The 26183-nt window shown below is 48.7% G+C and overlaps 2 protein-coding genes across 10 annotated transcripts in view; both read right to left on the bottom strand.

The window, feature by feature from the left end:
- SAR1A (secretion associated Ras related GTPase 1A) overlaps window positions 1-26183 on the bottom strand; it is a 197743-nt gene that overhangs the window by 136814 nt on the left and 34746 nt on the right. The gene's annotated exons all lie outside the window — the stretch shown is intronic.
- The window catches only part of LRRC20 (leucine rich repeat containing 20), a 60434-nt gene that overhangs the window by 34145 nt on the left and 106 nt on the right, over window positions 1-26183 (bottom strand). For 2 of the 9 annotated variants that reach the window (XR_014796780.1, XM_084903718.1), the window contains exons 1-2: window positions 8300-8409; window positions 1584-1728 (exon numbers count right to left, since the gene is read on the bottom strand). The exons of 2 other annotated variants lie outside the window; for them this stretch is intronic. Coding sequence is in view for 4 of the 7 variants with exons in the window: in XM_084903718.1 (XP_084759844.1) it covers window positions 1584-1665 (82 nt within the window). In the remaining 3 variants the exon portion in view is untranslated. Of the gene's footprint in view, window positions 1-1583; window positions 1729-1818; window positions 2497-7209; window positions 7644-8299; window positions 8410-26183 lie in introns of those variants that run through there. 5 more of the 9 variants (XR_014796779.1, XM_084903719.1, XR_014796781.1 and 2 more) reach the window with 4 other exon arrangements.

Raw genomic sequence — 26183 nt, 5'->3', positions numbered from 1 at the left:
ATTACACCCCATTCTACAGATGAAGACACCAAGGCTCAGGGAGGTTAAGTAACTGCTGAGGTAGCAGGCTGCTATGTGGCAGAGTGTGGATTCAAATCCAGGCCTGAGTGACCCAAATCCTGGCTCTCAACCACCACGTCAGTGATGAAGAACCTTGAGCACCAGGGTGAGTACAACCATATTATTAGTGACCAGCGCCGGGTTCCAGAATTTCTTTACTCACCAGCGGAAAGCTCCCCCGCCCAAAATCAGGGACAGTCCTCACATTTGTTTGCTGATAGAGGAGATGCTCCTTTTACCTTAGTTCAATTCAGCAAACAGGCCCACGTGCTGACCAAGGGCCTGACACTGTGCTGGCTCTTGGCGGGGAGACCACAGGATCACTACCCTCTAAGGACACTGAATGGTGTTACAGAGGAGGAAGGGAGCAAGGGGTGGACAGGGTAGGATTGAGGGCTTCCTGGAAGAGGTGGCAGCCAACCTCATCTTTTTTTCTTTTTTTTAAAATATATTTTATTGATTTTTTACAGAGAGGAAGGGAGAGGGATACAGAGCTAGAAACATCGATGAGAGAGAAACATTGACCAGCTGCCTCCTGCACACCCCCTACCAGGGATGTGCCCACAACCAATATACATGCCCTTGACCAGAATCGAACCTGTGACCTTTCAGTCCGCAGACCAACGCTCTATCCAGTGAGCCAAATCGGTCGGCAGCCAACTCATCTTGAAGGCTGAGTTTCCCTCCCCTTCTTGGGCTACCACCCCTGCCCCAGAAGCATACATTCCAGATACACTCTGACCAACAGCTACTTGAATAAATGCTCTACCTTTCCAGTCTTTGGTTCTTTGCCCAGGCGATAGCCTCCATGGAAACGCTCCTTTGTGAGACAGACAGACACACAGACACACACACACACACACACACACACACACACACTCAACTGTACTACATCTATCTCCTCTGCCCATCCTGGCACATGGCAAGAGAGTCAATTCAGCAGATATTTATGCTGTGACCAGTTCAAAGCAAAAAATATATGACACAGTTCAAGTAAAACAGTGGAGTGAACGGGGGACCTCCCAGCTGGGTGACCTAAGAAAGCCCCCTATGCCTTTGACTCTTCTTCTCCTCCTCACCCAAAGACCCCCGCTAGTCACACCTAACAGGGATCATCCGTCACAGGGAGGCTGTGAAGTCAGTAAGGCAACCCTCACGCACCAGCACAGGCCTGGGACATGGGCAGACTCGGCAGTGCCAGCTACTGCCGCCTGGCCCAAGGGCATACACACACTCAGTCATCCGCAGTCCCCGAGCAGGCAGGCAGGCTCCCGGCGGGTGGGAGTCTGGCTCATTCAGTATTTTTCAAATCTCTCTATGACCCAAAGCAAGTCGTACGCAGGAACCCAGTATACGCACACACTAAACGCAACGGCTATTAACGTTCCAAGAAACTGCTCCTCGCGACGAGGGGCACACACAGATGTGGCCTCTTTCGTCTTTTCCTTCTATTTCACTTCCAAACTGACTTCGCACACAACCTCCAGGGAGCTCTGTGGTTGGAAAGCCATGCCCTCACTCACCCAGGGTGTCAGAGTCACTCTCCACCGTCTCGTTGACCTTCCTCGCAACTCTGGCCACCGCCTCACCCATCTTCCTCAGCATGCAGACGCGGGTGTCCTGCTGCCAGCCACCAGGCCGGTCTGCTGCTCACAAGGGGGCCTGCACCTGGGGAAGACACAGGGACATGAGTCCCCTGCCCGCTGGCCGGGGACCGGGGCTGCTGGGAGACTGCAGGGAGAGTGCCAGGCCACTCACCTCCTCCTGAGGGGCCCAGAGCCCAGGCCACATCCAGCTTGGCCTTCAAAGCAGCTGATCTGCCCATCAGAGGGTGGGGGCAGCCTGGTCCTACCAGTTTCCTGGGAGGATCGACACGTGTGGCCACACCAGACACAGGGCCCAGAGCCTGAACCAGGGGCCAGGCGGGAGGGCGGACTCAGGTGTGCGCTGGCCTGTGACTCACTTCAACAGGCGGGGCAGGAAGGAGGAGGCGGGGCACAGCCAACTGCAGGGAAGAGACACTTGTCCCTCCACCTCACAGCCTGTGAGCGGGTGCCCTGTCCAAGACCCTCCAGAGCCACTCCTCCAGCTCCGTGTGCCCCGCCCACCCCTCCTATTATGCTGGGGAGTGGGGACAAGAAGGCAAATAAAACACAGCCTGGCTTAGTCAGAACTCAGAGTCTGGCCAGTGGGCGGGTCTCTAAGAATTCCTTCTCCAAGGACCAGTGTGGAGTACCTATTTGGCCTGAAGACCTGGTTATCAGCCTGATGCTGAATTTATCTGCAAGACCCCCAAGGGTGGGGTAGGGAAATGAGAGAAAGGAAATTGGATCACTAGAGAGAAGAGGCTTAAAGAAGGGAGAAGATAAACGTTATGATAAAAATTACAAGGTGTTAAAGACACAAGGAACACTAAAAACATTGCTAACCCCCTGTTTATTACAGAGAAGGAATCAGAGGCATAAAGCGGGACTAAATGTCCTGACCAAGGTCAAAGTAACTAAATGGCAATCATCAGCTCAGCCCAGCTCCACCTGCAGTGCTCACTTCTTTACAAGTCACCCACATCACCAGTGGCAGCACCCACCTAGGATGAACCTGAGGCCAAGGTCAATGCCCTCCTTTGTCCCTTGATCCCAATCCCAGCTTTGCACATAGCTCAAGGAGCTCTAATATATTCAGTCTGAGGGTCAAAGGCAGGAGAATGTAAAGGGCAGAGAAAAGGGGGGGAGGGGGGTTAGAGCTCAGACCTGCTAACAAACCAATAAAAAGTCCCTATGTGCTCAGCTGGACAGGCAGGGCAGCCAAGGCCAAGCTGGGGGTTGGCCAAGCCCACCCATGTGCTTAGGGGAGAGTTAGTGGTGAGTTCAGCACATACATGCATCTCACCAAGGAGGCCAACACTGAAGGGATGAAACATGGTGCAGTGGGAAAAAACTGTTTTGGTTTTTTTTTAAAACAGGCCTAATGCCTAACTTATTATATTATTTGACAAGTCTTGGGGAAGTGTCTTAAACTACTCTGAGTCTAGTTTCTTCATCTGAAGAGATGTAGTAATAACATCACTGGGTTCATACAAAGATTGAACAACAACAATATAATATAATATAATATAATATAATATAACATTACATATATATATATATATATATATATATATATATATATATAACCTTTCTAGCCCAGAGCCCATGACACATAGTTACTCAATAAATGCTAATTGAGAGGGTAAGACAATACACACGCAGACATGACATCAGCATCTAATCCCAGTTGCATACCTATGTGACTTTGAACCAACTCAGTGGAACTCATCTTTAAGGAATGAGTAGAATTTTCATCTCTCCACCTCCAGGAAGTGTTTCCTGATTGCCCCAGCCCTCAGTGTTCTCTCGTTCTGAGTTTCAGAAGCACTTAATGCCCTACCTAGCACAGTGGTCGGCAAACTCATTAGTCAACAGAGCGGCAAACGGTGGCTTGCGAGCCGCATGTGGCTCGAGAGCTGCAGTTCGCAGACCACTGCCCTAGCACAAGCCAGCTGAGTTGTTTACCAGGCAGCTTAGAGCAGGAAGCAAATCTATACTGTGTTTCCCCCCATACTTTATACCACATACTGAAAACAGACCCCCATTTAGTATCCCCCAATGGTGATGATGATGATCAACAACTATCTTTTTTAAAAAATATATATTTTATTGATTTTTTACAGAGAGGAAGGGAGAGAGATAGAGAGCTAGTAACGTCAATGAGAAACACCGACCAGCTGCCTCTTGCACACCCCCTACCGGGGATGTGCCCGCAACCAAAGTACATGCCCCTGACCAGAATCGAACCTGGGACCTTTCAGTCCGCAGACTGACGCTCTACCACTGAGCCAAACCGGTTTCGGCAACAACTATCATTTGAATTTTAAATACAAATCAACGGACTCTTTTTTTTTTTTTTCCCCCACGGACTCTTATAATAAATCTAAGACACTGTCTAATTGAGAAGGATCATACATTCAAGTGTCTAACAGTGTCAGATGGGGACCTTGCACCAGGTGAGCCTGGTAAGACAGGAGGGAACAGTGACGACTATGGCAAACTAGACCCGACCCCCTCACCAGGCTACCTTTCAGGCCATCCCCCTAACCCAGAGTCACGCCACGGGACCCCAAAGGGTTGGTGAGTCAGAGAGATGGAAACAAAAAGCCTGGGTCTTCTAGCTCCTAAGTCAGTTCTTCCTCCAATACCATGCTCCCTCCTCTCCCTATCTCTAATATTTATCATCAATAATCACAAACAAGTATGGAGCATCTACGAGGTAGTGGGCGTAAAATGAAGAGGAAATACAGGAAATAGCTCTGAATTGTGATTCTGATGAGGAAGAGTTTTCTAAGAAACATCATGGAGGCAATGCTGGCTTCTCAGCAGAGAGGAAAGAGAAGGTACATCTCCAATCCGCGCAGGGTCTGGGATCCTCCAGGCCAGGTTCACCAACCTTTCGGACCTCACGGACCATGGTTGGCGACCGCTACTCTAGGCTGATTGCGTTGACACTGTGCCTGCAATTCTAGCTGCCACCAGGTAGGAGAGGGCGGTGGTGCCTTAGGGCGGTGGTCCGCAAACCGCAGCTCACTAGCCACATGCGGCTCTTTGGCCCCTTGAGTGTGGCTCTTCCACAAAATACCATGTGTGGGCGAGCACGCACAGTGCGATTGAAACTTCGTGGTCCATGCACAGAAGTCAGTTTTCCGCCTAGGCGAGTCTATTTTGAAGAAGTGGCGTTAGAACACGCAAGGAACCAAAGAGCTGCATGTGGCTCGAGAGCCGCGGTTTGCCGACCATGGCCTTAGGCCATAGTACCCCTTGATGAAAACTACTCAGATTAAAACCTCACCCCTGCTGGCAGGCTAGGACACCCTTTAGTATGGGTCAGAGAATAGACCTCGAAGCAGGAACAGGAGGAACCTGTAAAGTCAGTGAGTCAGAGCAAGTCCCTAGGAGGAGGGGCCCCTTACCTTCCAGAGGATGCTCTGGCCACAGCCGATGTGCCCTAGCCCCCCAAGAGGTTCCAGTTGCCTAAAATCACCAACCTGGCTAACTGGCTAGGAAACCACCCTCCCTTCACCTAAAACTGCCCTCCCTCCAAGGGAGAATTCCTTCCTAAAATTCAGCTGACAATCTGTCTCCCAGGTCAGATGACGAAGGTCTGTCCCTGTTTGGCACAGGCAGGGCTGTGAGATGGGAGGGTGGCAGGGCCACTTGAGTATCAGACCCAAGATGGAGTAAGAGGACTCCGAAACGAGGGCAGAATTAACTTCGGATGACAGGAGTCTAGAGTGTGTCCAACTTCGTTTCAGCCCCAACCTAACACAGGGCCTCTTTGACAAAAATAACAGTAAAACAATAATTATTATTATTTATTTAGCATGTAACAGGAGCCCAGAGAGAAAGGAGGTTTGGGGAGGAACAAATAAAGCTGCTCCTCTTCTTTTGTTTTAAACTGTTTTTGAGGGAAATGAGAAACTGTCTGAGTCACATGTAAGTGACGGAGGGCAAACCCCCTTAGACGGGGCCACCTCTAAGGATGTGGGGACCCTGTCTATATAAACTATTAGAGTAAATCAAAACCAGCATGTCAGCACTATTCTGGCTGCCCAATCTCATGTAGTCCCACCAAAAAAAAAAAAAAAAAAAAAAATATATATATATATATATATATATATATATATATATATATACACACACACACACACACACACATACACACACACATATATATATATCACGCTGGCCAGTGGGAACAATTAGTACGCAAGGCAGTCCTTCTGGACCAGAGCCCAACTCCTTAGGCCCAAGTTGTGGACTCCTTGAAGCATCTGGTTAACCCCACAAGCAGAGGCGCCGGTATCAGAAAGTGTCCCAAAGGGGAGAAACAGGAACCACTAGCCCACGTGGGTCTGGACTTGGGTACCCAAATCTGATGACTCTGCTGGCCCCGGCTGCTCCCAGGCAGTAAAGAGCAGTCTTAGAAAACTGCAAGGAAAGCAATCCCAATCCTGGAGACCCTCAGACACGGGGGACAAACTCATACTCACACTGCTGCTGTCCCAGCAACACAGCCCTCTCCCACAGCCCCAACTCCCCTTTCCTCCGAGCGTGTATCACAGTCCCAGGAAATAGTTAAATCCAATGGACAGCTTCTGAGCATCTCCTCCAAGGACCAAAGCTACCCTTGGGGAGTAAAGGAACAGTGACAGGGCATGGGCCAGAATCAGCTTCCCAGCCAGTATCAGAGACTCAGTGACAGAAGGCAGAATGAGCCCAGGCCCGAGCAGTGTGTGTGCCCTCTGCCATGTAGGTACATGGCATGGATAGGAGGGAACAGATCAGGGGCTGAGAAGAGGTTCCCAAAATGACAAGAAGGGGGGGGGGGGGGAGGATAGAGAGAACAGGCAGCTAGTCTGTGCCCAGACACTGGTGGAGGGAATTGGAGGCCCTTCTGTAGATCCCATTTCTCTGCAGGGAGCTGTGGAGAGGTGTTTTTTGTTTGTTTGTTTTTTTTTAAGGAGAGCAGCCTAATCCAGTGATCGGCAAACTCATTAGTCAACAGAGCCAAATATCAACAGTACAACGATTGACATTTCTTTTGAGAGTCACATTTTTTAAACTTAAACTTCTTACGCCATTTCTTCAACATAGACTGGCCCGGGCTGTGGTATTTGTGGAAGAGCCACACTCAAGGGGCCAAAGAGCCGCATGTGGCTCTCGAGCCCCAGTTTGCCGACCACGGACCTAAAACAACCAAAGTTCTGGAAAATTCTGTGTTGTGAGCAGTCCATCCTGTTTTTAAAATGGATGTATCATCTCCCTCACTGGGTTGTTTTGAGCAGTAAAAGACATCATAACGTTTGAGAAAAGCTTTTGCAAACCGTTAAGCACTTCTCCCACAAGGCACGGCCAACAGGTATTAAACAGGTGCAGTGCGTTAGGATATCATAACCGAAAAAATAGCTGCCCGGCTTTAAGACAGCTGGCAACACAGCCCTCCTGTACCTGTAACCTCATTTCCCCTGGCCGGGAGGCTGGGAGAGGGCTGCTTTCTGCTGCAACCCTGACAGTAGCCCCTTGCCACCGCTCCCGCCCTCCCCGGGGAGAACTCTACCTTATCTGGAGCCCCAAGATCGGAGCAAAGGAGCTGCCGCGACACCCCGGCCGCACCAGCTGCTCCTATATTTAGTTACTGGTGTGGCCACCGGGGAACTTTAGAGCCTGGCGCCGCTCGGAAGGGCAACCCGAGCCTCCGGAACCATGTGCGCAAGCTCCCCCGCCGCTGGCTCCTGCGGGTCTCCTGGACCAGGCCAATGGGGGAGCTGGCGATGCGGAGGGGAGAGCCCGCGGGCCGGATCGGACCCAAGGAGCCTAGAAGGCCCACTCGAGGCCAGGACCGAGTTGACCCAGTTCTTCACCCAGGGGAAAGGAGCCCGCTGGGGCGTGGGCAGGGCCGGCTGGCGCCTGGGTTTTGAGCCACGGGGCTCGCAGGGTCCGCGCGCGCTCCCCTGCAGGCATCTGGCATCTGAGCATCCTCGGGCTGTGCCTCCCGGGACGGCCAGGCCGGGGTCCCCGCGTCTGGCGAAAGGGGTACCCCGCCTCGCCCGCCTACCCCACCCCCCGGCGCCCGCAGCCAATGGCTCCTCGTGGCCGGCCCTCGGCTCCCCCGGCAGGCGGGGATTGGGGAGAATAGAACCGGCAGAGGGAAAACAAAACAAAACGTGGCGACCACAGAGGGCTGGGGACTCCCGCGCCTTCCGGAGGCCGGGAGGCACTCTCTGCAGCTCCCCGGAGCGGAAGCGAAGCCCGAAAGTGTCACTTCAGGGACGAAGCACACGACCGCTTCTCCCAGCAGGGCCGCCTCCTCCCGCGGGGAAAGGAGGCCCGCCTGCCTCCTCGAGTTCCCTACCCCCGGGCACCGCTGCGCCCTCTCTCCCGAGCCAGCTCCAGCCCGTTTGGCCGCAGGCTGCAAGGATGGGCCTCGTGGCGCGGCGCCGGGCCCCCCGACATTGCCTGAGCCGCAGCGGGCACCCCGCTGGCTCTTGGCATCGGGTGGCCTGGGGGAGGGGAGGGCACGCTGCAGGATCGGGGACACTTCTCTCCCTCTCTCCCCCAGCCCCTCCAGAGCTCAGCCTCAGACTACGTTTCCTTCGCGGGGCGCGAAGTGTAGGGCCCCGGTCCGGGCCGCTGTCTGCTGCACTTACGGCGACAATGCCTCCTAGCGCCCTGCGCGGCGCAGTCACGCTCCCTCGGCCGCCGGCGGCGCCCCACACGACAGCGGCGGGCGGCGGGAGCCGGCGGGGCGGGGCCTGGGAGCGGGCGCTGAGTGCTCGGCCGCTCGGCCAATCGCTGCGCCGGGTCAGGCCGCGGGGGCGGGAGCAGGCAGCGGGCCGGGGGCGCGCGCAACCCAGCGGCGCGCGGTCCCCCCCCCCCCCCCCCGCGCCCAGGAGCGGCGCGCGCACGCGCGGAAGGGTGGCCCGCGCGCTCCCGCGGCAGGGTCCGCTTTGTGTGCGGCTCCTGGGGGGAAGCGCTGGGGAGGGCGGCGGGTAGGATGGCACGTAGGACTGGGGCTCCAGGTTTGTTTCTCCAGGGAATGGAGCGGAAATAACCAGGTCCAGGTACTTGGAAAAAACGCGAAGATGGGGAAATAGGAAACTTTTCACGTGAGACCTTCAAGCGCCCGTCCAGGTTTTTAGAGACAATAATAATTCAAGCTACGCCAAGGTCACCTGTCTCAAGTTCTCCTCTATAAAATGGGAATTAAAATATGCAAATACTTCACAGGGTCACTGTGAGGATTAATACACGAAACGTTGCCAAAACCGGTTTGGCTCAGTGGATAGAGCGTTGGCCTGTGGACTGAAGGGTCCCGGGTTCGATTCTGGTCTGGGGCATGTACCTTGGTTGCAGGCACATCCCCAGTATCCCCAGTAGGGGGTGTGCAGGAGTCAGCTGATTGATGATTCTCTCTCATCAATGTTTCTCTCTCTTCCTCTCTGTAAAAAATCAATAAAATAGCCAAAACCGGTTTGGCTCAGTGGATAGAGCGTCTGCCTGCGGACTGAAAGGTCCCGGGTTCGATTCCGGTCAAGGGCATGTGCCTTGGTTGCGGGCACATCCCTAATAGGGGATGTGTAAGAGGCAGCTGATCGATGATTCTCTCTCATCGATGTTTCTAGCTCTCTGTCCCTCTCTCTTCCTCTCTATAAAAAATCAATAAAATATATATTAAAAAAATCAATAAAATATATATTTTTTTAAAATACACGAAACGTTGAGGTTGTAGTGCCCAGCGTGACCGCTCAGGGCAGGGCAGCTGCTTCCTAGGTCCTCATTTATGGGGGACTCTCTGGGTTAGATGAAAGAAATGCAGCCCCTAACTCAGCTAGTGAGGATGATCAATGAGTCAAATGCTCTAATACACAGAAACATGTATTAAATGTGTGGGAATCCTGAAGAAAGAACATTTAATTCTGTCTCTGGGGACTGCGGCAGTCAAATAAGGAACACATGTTCCCCTGGGTTTGGATGAATGTTATGGGTTAAATTGTGTCTCCCCAAAAAAGATAGGTTGAAATCATAACTCTCAGAATGCTACCTTATTTGGACATAGGGTCATCCTATATACCAGCGTTTTTCAACCGCTGTTCCGCGGCACACTAGTGTGCCGCGAGATGTTGCCTGGTGTGCCGTAGGTGCAGACAAGATAAGAATTTTATAATTTTTCACTATTTTGTTTACTTAATATTTCATAATAAAATAATTATAAAATACTTTCTTTGTGTTTATTTGATTCCTATTCAAGAGAATTACTTTATATATAGTCAATATAGGCACAGAGTTAAATTTTTTAACATTTTCTAATGGTGGTGTGCCTCGTGATTTTTTTCATGAAACAAGTGTGCCTTTGCCCAAAAAAGGTTGAAAAACACTGCTATATACTAAAACCCTAATATGCAAATCAACAGAAAGGCAGAATGACCGGTTGGTATGACATGCACTGACCAGCAGGGGGCAGATGCTCAATGAAGGAGCTGCCCTCTGGTGGTTAGTCGCTCCCACAAGGGGAGTGCTGCTCAGCCAGAAGCCAGGCTCACAGCTGGCAAGCACAGCAGTGGTGGTGGGAGCCTCTCCCACCTTCACTACAGGCAGACAATAAGGAGCAAGGGGTCCCGGACTGCAAGAGCCCCTGACTGAAAAAGGGATGTCTGCCTGCCAGCTTAGGCCCAAGAGTACATGAATGTTGTGTACCAGGCCTCTAGTTGCAGATATAATACTGGTGTAGGCTGTGATTGGTGCTTTTATTTTTTATTTTTTAAAATATATTTTATTGATTTTTTACAGAGAGGAAGGGAGAGAGATAGAAAGCTAGAAACGTCGATGAGAGAGAAACATCAACAAGCTGCCTTCTGCACACCCCCCACCGGGGATGTGCCCACAACCAATGTACATGCCCCTGACCAGAATCGAACCCGGGACTTTTTAGTCTTCAGACCGACGCTCTACCGCTGAGCCAAACCGGTTTCGGCTGTTTGGTGCTTTTAAAAGAAGAGACACACAGACAGACATAGATACATCATATGACAATGGAGGCAGATTGGAGTGATGCTTCTCTACAAACCAAGGAACCCTAAGGCTTGTGGGCAAAGACCACCTACTAGGAAGAGGCAAGAAACAGAGCGTCTAAAAAGGAATCAACTCTGCCAACACTTTGATCTTGCCTGCTAGCCTCCAGAACTGTGAGGGAATATATTTCTCTTGTGTTAAGCCAGCCAGCTTGTGGCAATTTATTACAACAACCCTAGAAAGCTAATACAATTGGGTAAGTGGGAATACAGGGAAAGGAATTAGAAAACTCTCCAAAGAAAGCCTTTCAAAACTGAATGCCGCCGGGACCGGTTTGGCTCAATGGACAGAGCGTCGGCTTGGGGACTGAAGGGACCAGGGTTCGATTCCGGTCAAGGGCATGTACCTTGGTTGCGGGCATATCCCCAGTAGGGGGTGTGCAAGAGGCGGCTGATCGATGACTCTCTCTCATTGATGTTTCTAGCTTTCTATCTCTCTCCCTTCCTCTCTGTACAAAATCAATAAAATATATTTTAAAAAAAAAAAACCTGAATGCCTAATGCAGACAACGCCCTGTGTCTTGGGCCATCTCAAGATGAATCAGACACAGACCCTGCCCTCAAGGGTTACCACTCTCAGAGATGCCTGAGCAGCCAAGTTTGCTGACTCCTTCCCAGGAAGACAATGGAAGCCTTTCCCCATCCTCATCATCACTGGATCTCTGGCCCCTCCAACTCCACGTGGACAAGACTCCTCTCCAGTTCAAATGCCACTTCTTCTACTGCTAGTGAGTTTGCTTCTACAGAGCACTCCCTGCCTCATGCCAGTTATTATGCCATCTCTGAACTGGCTCTGCCTGATTTCAAATAGACAAGAGTCTGGCACATGGTTTGTATCAGTCAGCACTTTTTTTTCCCCCTGCATAATAAAACACCCCAAAATGTAGAAGTGGCTTAAAATAATATCTACTTAGTTCATGATTTTATGGGCCAGCATTTTAGTTTGGGTTCAGCTGGGCAATTGTTCTGGCCTCAGCTGGACTCCCACATGCACCTGGGGTCAGTGGCTAGGCAGCCAGAGGCCTGTGCTTCTGGGAGTGGCTAGCTGCTGACTAAGGTAACTGGGCCACATGTCTCATCCACCAGCAGGCTAGCCCAGACTGGCTCACATGGAGCTTTGGAGTTCTAAGAGAAGAGCTGAATCAGGCCAGGTCTCTCAAGGTCTAGGCTAAAAACTGGCACTAGCTCTGAACAGTTTGGCTCAGTGGATAGAGTGTTGGCCTGTGGACTAAAGGGTCCCAGGTTCGATTCCGGTCAAGGGCATGTACCTTGGTTGTGGGCACATCCCAGTAGGGGGTGTGCAAGAGGAAGTTGGTCGGTGTTTCTCTGTCATTGATATTTCTCTCTATCCCTCTCTCTTACACTGTAAAAAAACAAACCAAAAACCAAAAAACGTAACAACAACAACCACAACAAAACTGGCACTACATCACTGCCATAATTGTATTGGCTAAACCAGCAGTTCCCAACCTTTTTTTTGGCCGTGTCCCATCTAAGCATCTCTAAAATCCTGATGCTGAGATTGCCCTGGTGGAAAGAAACAAGAGCTCTGGCCATGCTGGGCCCCAGTTTCAACTGCTCTGAACCCCAGTTCTAGGCCAGACCCTGGGGACCCAGGCTCAAACAGAGGGAGACAGGGCTGTGAGGCGGAGTCCCAGGGGAGCGGAGGGGGGCAGAGCCCCTGGAGTCGCGCACATTGCGCGCAGAGGACAGTCTGTTGACTCTGATGCTAGACTCTCCGAGTGGAAAGAAGAAAAAAGCTCCAGACTTGGAGGAATGCGATGAGGAGCAGGAGCCGCTGCTGGACACCGGCCAGCCGGGCGCTGGCAAGAAGCCGGGCAACGGGGCCCCGGGGGAGGGGGTGCCGCTGGGCCCTCAACCGCTGATCGCGGGCCACGGAGCTGAGGCCGGGGGCTGCTTCCTGGGTGGCGCTGACCCCGGCAACAGGCTGAAGCCGCACAGGAGGCCGCTGAGAACAAAGGGGCGCCACAGGCCAGCCTGCTGAGCTTCCAGGACGAGGAGGAAGAAACCAAAGAAGTTTTCAATGTGAAGAAATCAAGTTATAGCAAAAGGTAGTAAAATTACTTAAGAAAGAACACAAAGAAGATCTTAAAAAATCGAAGACTAAGACAGAACTCAACTCAGCATCCAACATTGCAACATAAATGCGTTTAAATAAAAAAAAAAGGACAGAACGTTGGAGCGGCCGGGCCTGGAGCAGCCAGGCCCAGAGCAGCCGGGTCGGGAGCAGCCAGGCCAAGAGCAGCAGCAACCAAACACGGAGCAGCCAGGTTGGGAGCGGCCGGGCCCAGAGTGGCCGGGCCTGGAGCAGCCGGGCCCATAGCAGCAGCAGCCAGGCCCGGAGCAGCGGGCCCAGAGCAGCCGGGTCGGGAGCAGCCGGGCCCAGAGCAGCAGCATCCAGGCCCGGAGCAGCCAGGCTGGGAGCGGCCAGGCCCGGAGCAGCAGCAGCCAGCCCCGGAGCAGCCAGCCCTGGAGCAGCCGGGCCCACAGCATCCGGGCCCGGAGCAGCCAGGCCCGGAGCAGCAGCAGCCAGGCCGGGAGCGGCAGTGGCCAGACCCGGAGCAGCTGGTTGTGGAACGAACCAGAGCAACAGAGCCCAGGCCTGGAGCAGCCAGGCCCGGAACAGCTCGCTCCTCGCCTGCCCACACCCCAGGGCTGCCTCTCAGACATGGCTGGAAACTTTTGGGGGAACTTGAGGGTCTGCTGAATCAAGTGATGAAGGCTTAGATCTGGATGTGTTGAGTTATTATAGTGCTGGGGTGTTGATCTGTGAGTGCCTTGTGTGGGGTCTGGATGAGGTTGGTTGATCTATTTGGAAATGTCTTTTGTGTGAAGTGTATCCTTGGGCATGTGGAGGTATTATTGATTTGAGAAAATGCTAAGTAACTGATTTACTATCTGAAAAATTTAAAGTTCTTAAAGTTTAAGGTCTCTTGCCAAAAAGAGGTTTTAAAGCTAATACCTTAATTTTAATGGAGAAAGGGGAGGACAAGCCCTTCCCACCCAGAACAGGTAATCCAATTCCAACCAGCAGCTATCTTTAAACAATGTGTTCATTTACATTTGAATGGCTACACCTTTTGATAGCCTAAGGGCAAGTTTACATGTAAACAAGTTTGCTTCTCAATTCCCAGGGCAGAAAAATCAAGGTTTAAAATTATTAGATTTTAAAATTTATTCTTAGAAGTGTAAAAGTTTATTAATTTAAAAACAACAACAACAACAACAACAACAACAACAAAAGGAGATTGAAAAACCTGATGAACAATATTAGCTGTTGATTGTAGTAGAGTCGGAGATATGGGAGGGAGTGGACTGACAGTTATTGGGGAAAGGGGAGTGGTGGCTGCAGGAAGAGACTGAACATAAACTGTGCACCTATGGATGAGGACAATGGGGGGTGGGGAGGGGGCGGAGGGTAGGGTGGGAACCTGGTGGAGGGGGGAAGAAATGAGGAACCTTTGTAATAATATGAACAATAAAGATTGATTTAAATAAAAATAAATAAATAAATAAATAAATAAATAAAATAAAATCCTGATGCTGCCCCCATGTGACATACAATTCTTATTATTCAAAAAGTGAACTATTCATGTGAAGGATGCCTAAAAGACCATTAACTTGGTCTAAACAAGCTTCCAAAGAACATGGCATCCATGAAAGAGGAAAATAAAAGAACAAAAGAATGGTTGAAGTACTGAGGAAGAAATCACTAAGAAATTATTTTTAAAATAATAATGTGACGTGATATGAAACAACAGCAAATAGTTTCAAAACATATAATAGAGAACTGAAATGCATGTCACAATATATACTTATATACTGTATATGAAGCCCCTAGAACCATAAGAAATGCAAAAAAATCACTGTTAACTCATTCTCGAATTGTCCCCCACCCCTCTGTCCCACGTTGAGAACCACTGGGCTAAACCAAGTCACACGTTCAACCTAGGTAAAAGGGTAGGGAAATAGACTCCATGTTCCGGTGGCAAGAGCAGCAAAGTCACATTGCAAGGAACATGGATACAGGGATGGGTAGAGAATTGCAGCTGGGTTTGCAATCTGTCTCAGTGCTCAATAAATATCCCCACAATGCCTAGTGGGTGCTGGATAAATATTTATCGGCAGTTCTAAGGTTTTCAATAATGATGTTCACAGATGTCATTGAACACAATCAATTGGCAAAATTTCATCTCTTGCAAAATATCCATTGCCACCTTCAGTTTCAGAATAACAAAGGAAGGGCTCAGAAAGAGAGAGCTGTGCAAGGGGAAACCACACTAAGGCTTCTCAGCTGGCCCAAACGGGTTCCTAGAAAGAAATCCAGAGCATCTTTGGAGGTCACCTGAGCTGAAAGCCACATACCCTTCACCTATGAACAGAAAGAGGCTCAGATGTGGTTTTTTGTGTGTGGGGGTTTTTTTTGTTTTTTTTAATTTTATTTTATTGATTTTTCACAGAGAGGAAGAGAGAGGGATAGAGAGTTAGAAACATTGATGAGAGAGAGACATCAATCAGCTGCCTCTTGCACACCCCTCCTGGGGATGTGCCGGCAACCACAGTCCGCTGAGGTCTGAAAGCCTTGCAAACCAGGAAACCGCTTGTGCAATGACAAACTCGTTTGGTTGTTTCCTGGAGGATCTACCCCTTGCTGAGAAAAATAAATCCCCAGGGCACTTGTGGAAAGGACACTATCCTGTGAGCAGAAAGAATAGCTCAGCTTAGATGACTGAGAGCCCTGATGACTTCCCATCTAACAATTACTAGGATCAATGTCAAGGTTTGTTGTGGGAGGTGAGGAGGGGAGAACGCAGGGGACTATTGGGTTTAGGGATTTGAAAGCTGTTCGTGAACATGGCTGCGGCCTGGACCAGAGGATTATAACACATAGTCACTTGGTATGCATTAGGCACTGTTGTGAGCATTTTACACATAGTTACTCATTTATTCCTCATAACAGTCCTGGTCATCCTACACACTCCTCCCTCCCTCTCTACCCCCTCCCATTCCCACGATCTCCTGAGTATTCTCAGGCTCTAACCACAGTGGAAATAAGATAAAATTGTGGCCACTTTGATTTTTCCCTTGAGCAGAGTTCTTCTTCATGGGCTCATCCTCTCTCTTCCAAGCCTTTGTGGATGTGGAAATCCCTCTGGGTCGTCCTGTGAAGCCTGCTTTCCCCTGAAGGACTCCACAATCAGCATATCTCAGGGCTCACCACATTGTGTGTCTCAGCCTGAGGGAGCCTCTCATTTCCTTCTTCTGTCTTTGAACAAGTGGAACACCCTATCCTAGAAATACATGCAGCCTATTAAAGTTTTAGATCCTCAAAAGACACGAAAAGCTCTTTGAAGACAATGAGCAGATCTTATTCATCCTTGAATCTCCCTTTGATGCCCAACACAGTACTTGCATCTAAAACTAGATCAGTGTTATTCAATTTACAAGTCATCACCTGTTAGCAGGTTGAGAAATCAATTTGGTGACTGCATTAGTTATCTATGGCTGCATAAGAAATTACCCAAAACTTAGTGGCTAAAAACATTTATTGTGCCGCTAGAGGCCTAGTGCATGAAATTTGTGCATGGGGGGGAGGGTCCCTCAAGCCGCCTGCGCCCTCTCAAATCGGGGACCCCTCAGGGAATGTCTGACTGCTGGTTTAGGCCTGATTCCTGTAAACCACTGTTAGATATCCCTCTTGCAATCTGGGACTGCTGGCTCTTAACTGCTCACCTGCCTGCATGCCTGATTGCCCCTAACCACCTTGGCCTTGGCCTCTGTACCTGGAACCCAGGCTTCTCTCCTCCGGTCGGCCACAGGTACCTGGGACCCGAGCTGGCTTTGCCTGGATCAGCCGCAGTCACAGGCGCCTGGGACCTCTGGCAGCTTTTGCCCAGGCCAGGCGCAGGTGCTTGGGCCCGGCTTTGTCAGGAAGGACATCTGGAAAGTCATCCAGAAGACATCCAGTCTAATTAGCATATTACCCTTTTATTAGTGTAGATGGTTTATATGGGTCAGGGGTCTAGGTGTGGCTTAGCGGGGTCCTCTGGCTCTGACTCTCTCACAGTCTCTCAAGGCTTAGAACCCTCTTCCTAGTTCACTTCTTAGTTCAGGAGGCAGTTCTCCTGACTGTTGGACAAATACCTCAAGTCCTCACAAGCTTCGGCAGGAGGCCTCCCTCAGGCCTTCGCCATGTGGTCTTTCCACAGAGCTTCCCTCAGCATGGCAACTTGCTTTATCTGAGCGAGCAAGCGAGAGGGCAGGAAGGGACGAAGAAACACAGAAGAGATTAATGCGAAGGATTAGAACAGTCAGATGAGGACCAAAAAGTGTGCACTGGATGGGACATCAAAGCAGCTTCTGTGCTATGGAGGCCAAACTGAAGTGAATGAGGAGTAAATGAATGGTAATGAGTGATCAGCAGGAATAGACAACTCCTTCAGGAGGTGTGGCTGGAACAAAGGAGGTAAACATGGCCAAGCCTCGGAAAGGCCTTAGGATCTAGGGAGGGAGGGTTAAAGATGTAGAGCAAGCATGTCAAACGCATGGCCGAAGGGCCACAGGCCTCATTTGTCATGCAGCCTGCCATTTGCGAGTTTGACATGCTTGATGCAGAGACTTGAGTATGTTTAAACTCGGATGCCAAAAAGTTAGGGGACACAGTTGGATACAGAATACAGGCCTAAACTCTGAAGCCCTCAACCTTGTTATAACATGTAACGGAGCCTTCTAGGTCACCCCATGTCTTAATCTGCTCAGGTGGCCATAACAAAGTACCACAGACTGGAGGCTTCAACAACAGAAACCTAATTCTCACAGTTCTGGAGGCTGGGAACTTCAAGATGAAGGTGCTAGGTGACTGGGTTTCTGGTGCGGTCTCTCTTCCTGGCTTGCAGATGGCCACCCTCTCACTGTGTCCTCACATGCTGAAGAGAGCCCTCTGGTATCTATCTCTTCCTCTTCTTGTAACGGCAACAGCCCTATTGGATTAGGTAGGGCCCCACCCTTGTAACTTCTTTTAACCTCAATGACATAGTACTTAAAAGCCCCATCTTCACATACAATTGCACTGAGGGTTAGGGTTTCAACATATGAATTGGTGGGGAGGAGATATGATTCAGTATATAACACCCATGTACTCACCTTTCTGTCTTTTCCTGGGCAGTTATTTGGCATTTTGTGGGCCTTATTGAAGCTGCCAAGCTGGAGCTCCCTCCACCTAACCACACCCTTCCCTACTCCCCCTGCACTTCCCTCCGCTGGGAAGGTGGAAACTCATAGGAAGAATATTGTTAAGAGAGTTGCCTGGTGATCAAAATACAAAAAGTTCTGGAAGGAGGAAGGAGCCTGGAGCTTCCAAAAGAAACACACTCATGCCAAGTCCTGGGGTGGCCCAGTGTGACAACTATATGTATGGACACATATTATGCCCACCAAGGACACCCCCAAATACGCTCTAAGCATCAGTTGTCCAGATATGTCACAATAAAAGTGAGTTTTTAGGAATATAATACGCACTCTCCCCCAAGTCACTGTAGCCTCTAACCACTGAGCTATCTAGCCCATCTCTTCCTGCACTCCTCCTGACACTGAATGTCCTGCCAATTATTTATTTACTCCACAGGCATTGTGCCAGCCCCTGGAGAGAAGCACAGAACACAATAGCTGCTCTCATGGCACTTACAATCTAGTGGAGAGGCGATATTAATTAAATAACCATAACTACAATGGTTCAGGTCGTATGGAAGTGAGGTACACAATGGTATGAGCGCCTGGCAGAGAGGGTAGGGAAGGCTGCCCTGAGAAAGTCCGTCTGAGTTGGATGGGAATGACGGGGGACGAGCATGAGTCGATTAGGTAGATGTTAGGAAATACAGTACCGGTAGTTTTCTTTTTTCTTTTTTTCTAAATATGTTTTGATTTTTACAGAGAGGAAAGGAGAGAGATAGAGAGTTAGAAACATCGATGAGAGAGAGTCATTGATCAGCTGCCTCTTGCACACCCCCTACTGGGGATATGTCCGCAACTAAGGTACATGCCCTTGACCGGAATCGAACCCAGGACCTTTCAGTCCCCAAGTTGACGCTCTATCCATTGAGCAAAACTGGTTTCAGCACAGTAGTTTTCTATGCTGCCTAAGAAAATAGTAACAAATTGACAGCTTTGTTTTTTTAACCACAAACATAGTGACTAAAAACAATACATTTATCATCTGCAGTTTCTGTGGGTTATGAGTCCAGGCACAGCTAAGCCAGGTGCTCTGCAAGGCCGCACTCAAGGCTGCATTTTCCCATGGAGGCCTGACTGCAGACCTGTGGGAGGAACCAGGCTCACCCAGGTTGCTGACAGAATTCATTTCCTTGTAACTGCAGGACTCATGGCAGTTTGCTTTTGCCAACAATAAAGGGGAGACTAGAGTGAGTCTGTTAGCAAGATGGAGTCTTACATAATTTAACGTAATCACAGGATTGACATTCTGTTACCTCTGCCATATTCTATTAGAAGCAAGTCACAGGTCCCACCCCCACTCAAGGATGTGAACACTAGGAAGTGGAGATCATGGGGCCACCTTAATGTCTGGTCACCACAGAGAACCAAGCAAAGGGACTAGCAAGTGCAAAGGCCCTGGGATGGGAGGGCACATGGTCCATTTGAAAACAGAAACACCAAAACCGAGAGGAATAAAGGTAGGAGATGAGGCCAGATCAGGGAGGAACTTATTCAAGATTCCAAGAATAACAGGAAGCTATGAAAGAGAGGGTGGTTATACAATCCAATACACACACAGCCCTCATTGCTACCCCAAGGCTTCTGGGCCTAGGCAGTGTGGATGAACGAAAAACCCCATCCAAATCCAGCCAAAGAACTGGGTGCAAGGGGCTGTCACCAAGGCAGGTGAATCCCATGGCCAGGTGGGAGCTTACAAGGTCTGCCCTTGTTCACACCTTAATCTAGAGCCAGGGTCATACCAGGGGCTGGATAAGAATTTCTGAATGAAGTAGCTGATGGAGAGATGAAAGCCAGGTAGCAAATCCAGAGCCTACATGGCGAATCAGATCAAAGGCAATCAGAATTTTCTATTCTGAACCCTATAGGCCCACCCAGTCAGCATACAGAATTTCCTCTGAAAACTCTACCCAAGAGAGAGCAGAAGCTCCTGGGGACAAAGCAACTCAGCTTGGTGAGTCCCCACTCTTGGCTCCCAAGCTCTGTATACCTGCACCTTGCCTCTCGGCCGTTGCTGGCACCATTCGTTGTTTGGATGACAGTGCTCTTTCTGGTTGGAGCTCAAACTATAAAAACAGGCACATGCCACAGGATTTGGTACGGCCTTAAGCTTACTGCCCAGTTTCACCCTGCAGGTCACGGGTAAGAGAGGGAGGGCTGTACCCATGAAGAATCTTCTACTAAATGTTGAGGTGGAGAGAGAGAGAGAGAGAGAGAGAGAGAGAGAGAGAGAGAGAGAGAGAGAGAGAGAGAGGAACTAAGTGTTGAATTGAAGTAAACAGGCAAATAATGAACTGGCTTTAATGGAGGATTTTATGATGCCTAAGTAACTTTGAAGAAATAATGCCTCATTTTCTGAAATCTACAGCTATGGGCTTTTGATGACATCACCTGACAAGACTTCCAAATGAGGACATACTGAGCCTGAAGTGTGGTCCCCTCTGCCATTCATGCTGCTTTCCTACCTGCCCCTCTTCTCCCAGCCTCTTGGCTCCTGGCACCTTCTTGGATCTCACTGGTGCCTAACTGTTCCCATCAGCCAGACCCTCGCTGGGCCTGACATGTCGTCCTCAGGAAAGCACCCTGTGAATGAGAGGTTCCCCCTCTTTATTTTTCAGATGCGAGAACACGGTCACACAGCAGGCAGGGGGGAGCGCTAGCCTAGGAACCAAGGCATATCTGCTGTCAAAGCCTGGGCTCGGCAGACTGTTTCCAACCACAATGAGAGGCTAGAGAATTTCTAGAGATACAGCATGTGTGACCTTTGGCAAGCTAGCTCCTCTGAAGCTATTTCCTCATCTGTAAATAGGCATAATAACATCTACCCTTTTATGGCGGTTAGGAGTACTAGAGATAAGATCTCTAGAAGGCCTAGTACAGCACCTGACTCAGCCTAGATGCCTCGATGTTATCTACAATTATCACCACCTTTTGAACCTATTCTGTCTCTGATGTTCCAGAAGCTCAGGGAATGGATGCTGCTCACCTCCCAGCAAGTTCGGCACAGGTGATGATAAAGAGTTAGTGCCGCCGAAACCGGTTTGGCTCAGTGGATAGAACGTCAGCCTGTGGACTAAAGGGTCCCAGGTTCGATTCTGGTCAGGGGCATGTACCATGGTTGCAGGCACATCCCCAGTGGGGGGTGGGGGGGTGCAAGAGGCAGCTGATCCATGACTCTCTCTCATTGATGTTTCTAACTCTCTATCCCCCTCTTCCTCTCTGTAAAAAATCAATAAAATATATATTTTTAAAAAGCATCTTCCCCTCTTTAAAACGCAGGAGGCCAGCCAGAAGCCTGAGCACTAGTCCTCAACTCCATGGGTCCTGGCTGTAGGACCTCAGAGAAGTCATAACCTCTCAGTTTCCTAATCTGTAGAATGTAGATAAGAATAATAAGCGGCTTACCTCCATTATAGGCTGTGGCTCAGTTTAAGTAAGCTAATGGTCTGAAAATGCTTTGTAAAGTGGGAAAGTGTTGTCCCAAAGTAAGGGGCTATTATGTTTATGATGGTAGAGATCTAGGGGCCATTATCCTTATGATGATAGAGGTCTAGTGTGGGTGGCCTCATTATCGAGGGTGGGGAGCCAACAATCTTCTTCTGCCCCTGGGAAAGACAGAACCAGGGGGGACTGCAGTGGAGTTAGAAGGAATGAGTTTGGGGAAGCCAGGGTGGCTAACTAGTAGAATAACAGACTACAGGAAGAGCACACCTGGTTTAAAGACACTCGGGCACTTCTATTAAAAAAGAAAAAAATCAAGTTATACGAATAAATATTAAAAGTTCCAAGGAAGGGCTGCCCAAATGTGGTATAATTTACATGTTCAATCCTAGCAGCACATCAGTTATGAATCTAGGGGTACTGTGTCTGTGAGGTTACAATTACATCGGCAGCTTCCCAGTCCCCCAAGACATTCAGAGAGAAGAAACTTCTCCCAGTTTCGAAGTGTGGGGTTTTCCCCCTCACCACGAAGCAAGTCTCCAACACCAGCTGGGTGTCCTACAATTCAGCTCCATTCTGACACTAACTACCTGGAGCTAGTGTCAGATCCCACAGGCTATAGACTCAGTCCTACAAGACAGCCATCCCCTACCCCTACCCCATGCCCTTCCCCCCACTTCAGATGTCAATCGCAAGCCCTAGTTGTCACCTGTGCTATAGATCCAAGATTCCAACTACTCCCTCCTTGGGTTTGATTAATTTGCTAGAGCAACTCACAGAACTTAGAAAACATTCTATGTACTTACTAGATGACCAGTTTATTATAAAAAGATACAACTCAGGAACCGCCACATGGAAGAGATGCATGGGGGAAGATACTGGGTGAGGGTGCAGAGATCTCGCTGCTCTGTATGGCACTCTGTCCAAATCTCCAGGTGTACCTCAACCGGGAAGCTCTCCAAACGCTTCCTGCCGCAGTCCTTTTTTGGTTTTAGTGCAGGCTTTGTAACAAAGGCAAGATCGATTAAATCATTGGCCACTGGCGACTGATCTCAATCGCCAGCCCCTTGTCCTCCTGTGATCAGGTATGTGGGACTGAAAGTTCCAACAGTCCAATAACATGGTTGGCTTGGCTCACTCAGTAGTGAAGTAGTAGCAGTTGTACTTGGGCTAAACACATATCTCAGCCTCACTTTCCTCATTCACAAAATGGGAAAATAACTATGTTGATGGTACCCATGATTATCATTTTAATTCCATCTTGGGTACATTGCGGGCATTGCCTCTGCCCTGGCTGAGACCCAGTGGTTTTCAAAGTGTGTTTGGGGGGGTCAGGGGCTGAGACCCAGTCTAGGAACCTGAGTGGGTACCTTTTTTCAATTGCACACCTGTATGAATCTGGGTATTCTTCATATACTTGAATCAAAACATCACAACAAATTGAATGCAGAAACACATGTGAGACTCCAGCTGTCTTCCACTAAGCAGACATTAAAATGTTTGCAAAAATGTAAAAAACAATGCCACTTTTTTCACTAATTTTGGAGGGGGGGGGATATAAATTTAAAAATAAACATACCTTAACATGCAATGACATTTTATGAACTAAAGAACACTTTTAAATTCTCAGTTTTAATTTAATATAGGGATTATCAATAGATATAATTTATTCAAACAAAAGATCTTTGGGATCCTTAATAATATTTAAGAATGCAAATTTTGAGACCAAACAGTATTTTTCCTTGGAGGAAAGAATAGGGTTCCAGATCTAGATTTTTTAGGCACCTTGTGTTTCAGTGTTTAGTGTGTGTGTGTATTTCAGAGAGGAGGTAAGAGGGAGAGATAGAAACATCAACAATGAGAGACAGAATCCAAGATGGCTGCGCCCAGGTGAAGACCTAGCCGCAGCCGCACACAACAATTTCAATAAAATACAACTAAAATATAAAACGAACATTGCCCAGAACTACAGGAAGGTTGACTGACTGGAAATTCTACAGCGAGAAGCAAGGACAAAACCAGAAGGAGGCGAGGAGGAGCTGGAAAAGCCCAAGGTACCGAGACACGGTGCGCGGAGAGGACGGAGCCAGAGAGGAGGGGGAGACGGAGTGCCTGGCGGGCGTTCCCTAGCGGAAAGGAGATAAAACTCCAACTGTGCTAGGCCCCCGACTGCTCTGAACCCCAGTTCCCCAGACCCCGGAGACCAAGGCTCATCCATAGGGAGCCGGGCTGTAAGGCGGACCCCGGGGAAGCCGCGGCGAAAGGAGGTCCCGGCGGCGCGCAGAGAAGGGACGGTCCGCTGTGCCAGGGGATTGCCCTGGCCGGAAGGAGAGTGGGGCTCCAGACTGCTCTGAACGCCACCTCCAACTCCACTTCCAACTGAACTGAACCCCAATACCGGGCTCATTGGGGGAGAGCACATAGACTGTTTGGCAGCAGGCGAAAATCGAGGGCACCTTTCTCTCAGAGGCGCCGGCAGCGAGCACTGAAGGACCCGCATAGGGCGGGGCTGACGGAAGCCAAAGCTGCAGGCTCCACCCTGTAACCTCGCCCCATCTGTAACTGCGAAATGCGACGACAAAATAAATCACAAACAAAAGAAATGGAGGACGCCGAGACCGGTTTGGCTCAGTGGTAGAGTGTCGGTCTGCGGACTGAAGGGTCCCGGGTTCGATTCCGGTCAAGGGCATGTACATTGGTTGCGGGCACATCCCCAGTAGGGGGTGTGCAAGAGGCAGCTGGTTGATGTTTCTCTCTCATCGACGTTTCTAGCTCTCTATCCCTCTCTCCTCCTCTCTGTAAAAAATCAATAAAATATATATTTAAAAAAAAAAAAAAAAGAAAAAAAAGAAATGGAGGACAAAAAGCGTCTGGATATAGAGTTCAAATCTACGCTTATAAGGTTTTTCAAGAATTTCCTAGAAAAGATGGATAAGACCTATGAGGATATGAAAAGAGATCATCAAGAAATGATAAGGGAACAACAAGAAATAAAGAATACATTGTCTGAAATAAAACATATTTTACAGAGTCCTAAAAACAAAAGGGAAGATCACAAGAATCAAGTCAAAGATTTGGAACATAAAGAGCCAGAAGACACTCCTCCACAGAAGCTAGAAGGCAAGAGAATCCAGAAAATTGAAAATAATGTAAGAAACCTCTGGGACAACTTCAAGCGAACCAACATCAGAATTATGGGGGTCCCAGAAGATGAGAGAGAGCAAGATATCGAAAACATACTGAAAGAAATAGTGACAGAAAACTTCCCCCACCTGGTGAAAGAATTAGACTTACAAGTCCAGGAAGCGCACAGAACTCCAAACAAAAGGAATCCAAAGAGGACCACACCAAGAAACCTCATAATTAAAATTCCAAGAGCAAAAGACAAAGAGAGAATATTAAAAGAAGCAAGAGCAAAGAAGGTAGTTACATATAAAGGAGTACCTATACGATTGTCAGCTGACTTCTCAACAGAAACCATGCAGGCCAGAAGGGAATGGCAAGAAATATTCAAGGTGATGAATAGTAAGAACCTACAGCCGAAGATAATCTATCCAGCAAAGCTATCACTCAGAATCGAAGGTCAGATAAAGAGCTTCACTAATAAAAAAAAGCTAAAGGAGTTCATCACCACCAAACCAGAATTATATGAATTGCTGAAGGGGGTTCTTTCAGAAGAGAAAGTAAACGAAGATAAAAATTATGAACAACAAATACGTAACTATCAACAAGTGAATCTAAAAACCAAGGAAATTAAAAAAAAAATCTGATAAACAATAGTAACTGTTGAATATAATAGAATCAGAGGTATGGAAGGGGAGTGAACTGATGATTCTTGGGGAAAAGGGGAGAGGGGGGCGTGGGAAGAGACTGAACATAAACTGTGCACCTATGGATGAGGACAATGGGGAGTGGGGAAAGGGCAGAGGGTGGGGTGGAAACCTGGTGGAGGAGAGCAATGGTGAGGGGGGGAAAAAGGAACATTTGTAATAATATGAACAATAAAAATTTATTTAAAAAAAATAAATAAAAAATAAATAAATAAATAAAAATCAAACAAACAAACAAACAAAAAAAAAAACAATGAGAGACAATCATAGATTGGCTATCTCCTTCATGCCCCACATTAGGGATGGAGCCCACAACCTGGTCATATGCCCTGACCAGGAATCCAATCTGTCACCTCCTGGTTCATAGGTTGATGCTTAAGCACTGAGCTGGCCTGTTTTTTTTTTAATCGATTTTATAGAGAGAGGAAGGGAGAGAGAGAAACATCGATTTGTTGTTCCACTTATTTATGCATTTATTGGTTGATTCTTGAATGGGCCCTGATGGGGGATAAAACCCACAACCTTGGGGTATGGGGAAAATGCTGTAACCAACTGAGCTACACAGCCAGGGCCTCTGTGCTTCAGTTTCTTAACCTCTAATTCAATAGTCATCCTTGTAACTTGGGTTGTTATTAATCTCTTTTTTCATGTGTATTTGTTGCATTAAGTGTGTAAACAGAAACTGTCTCTAGAAGGACACACAATAAGCTGGTACCAGTGGTTCCTCCTGGAAAAAGGAATTTGGAAACTGGGAGACCGAGATAAACTTTTCTGCTCCGATTTGTTCTTTAATATATCATGCATTGCCTGCCTACATTTATTATTGAGGAATTCAAAGTAAAACTTACACTTTGTTTAGATGGTTAGGAATCAGAAGTCAGCTCAAGTAAAGCAGTGCTAACTGACAATTAAAACAAAGAAACCAGTGAAGTTTTCCGTGCCTA

This window comes from Pipistrellus hanaki, assembly GCF_964339955.1.
Source record: "Pipistrellus hanaki genome assembly, chromosome: 14".
NCBI lineage: Eukaryota > Metazoa > Chordata > Mammalia > Chiroptera > Vespertilionidae > Pipistrellus > Pipistrellus hanaki.
The sequence above is the reverse complement of the archived record's forward strand: the minus strand, read 5'-3'. Positions and strand labels throughout refer to the sequence as shown.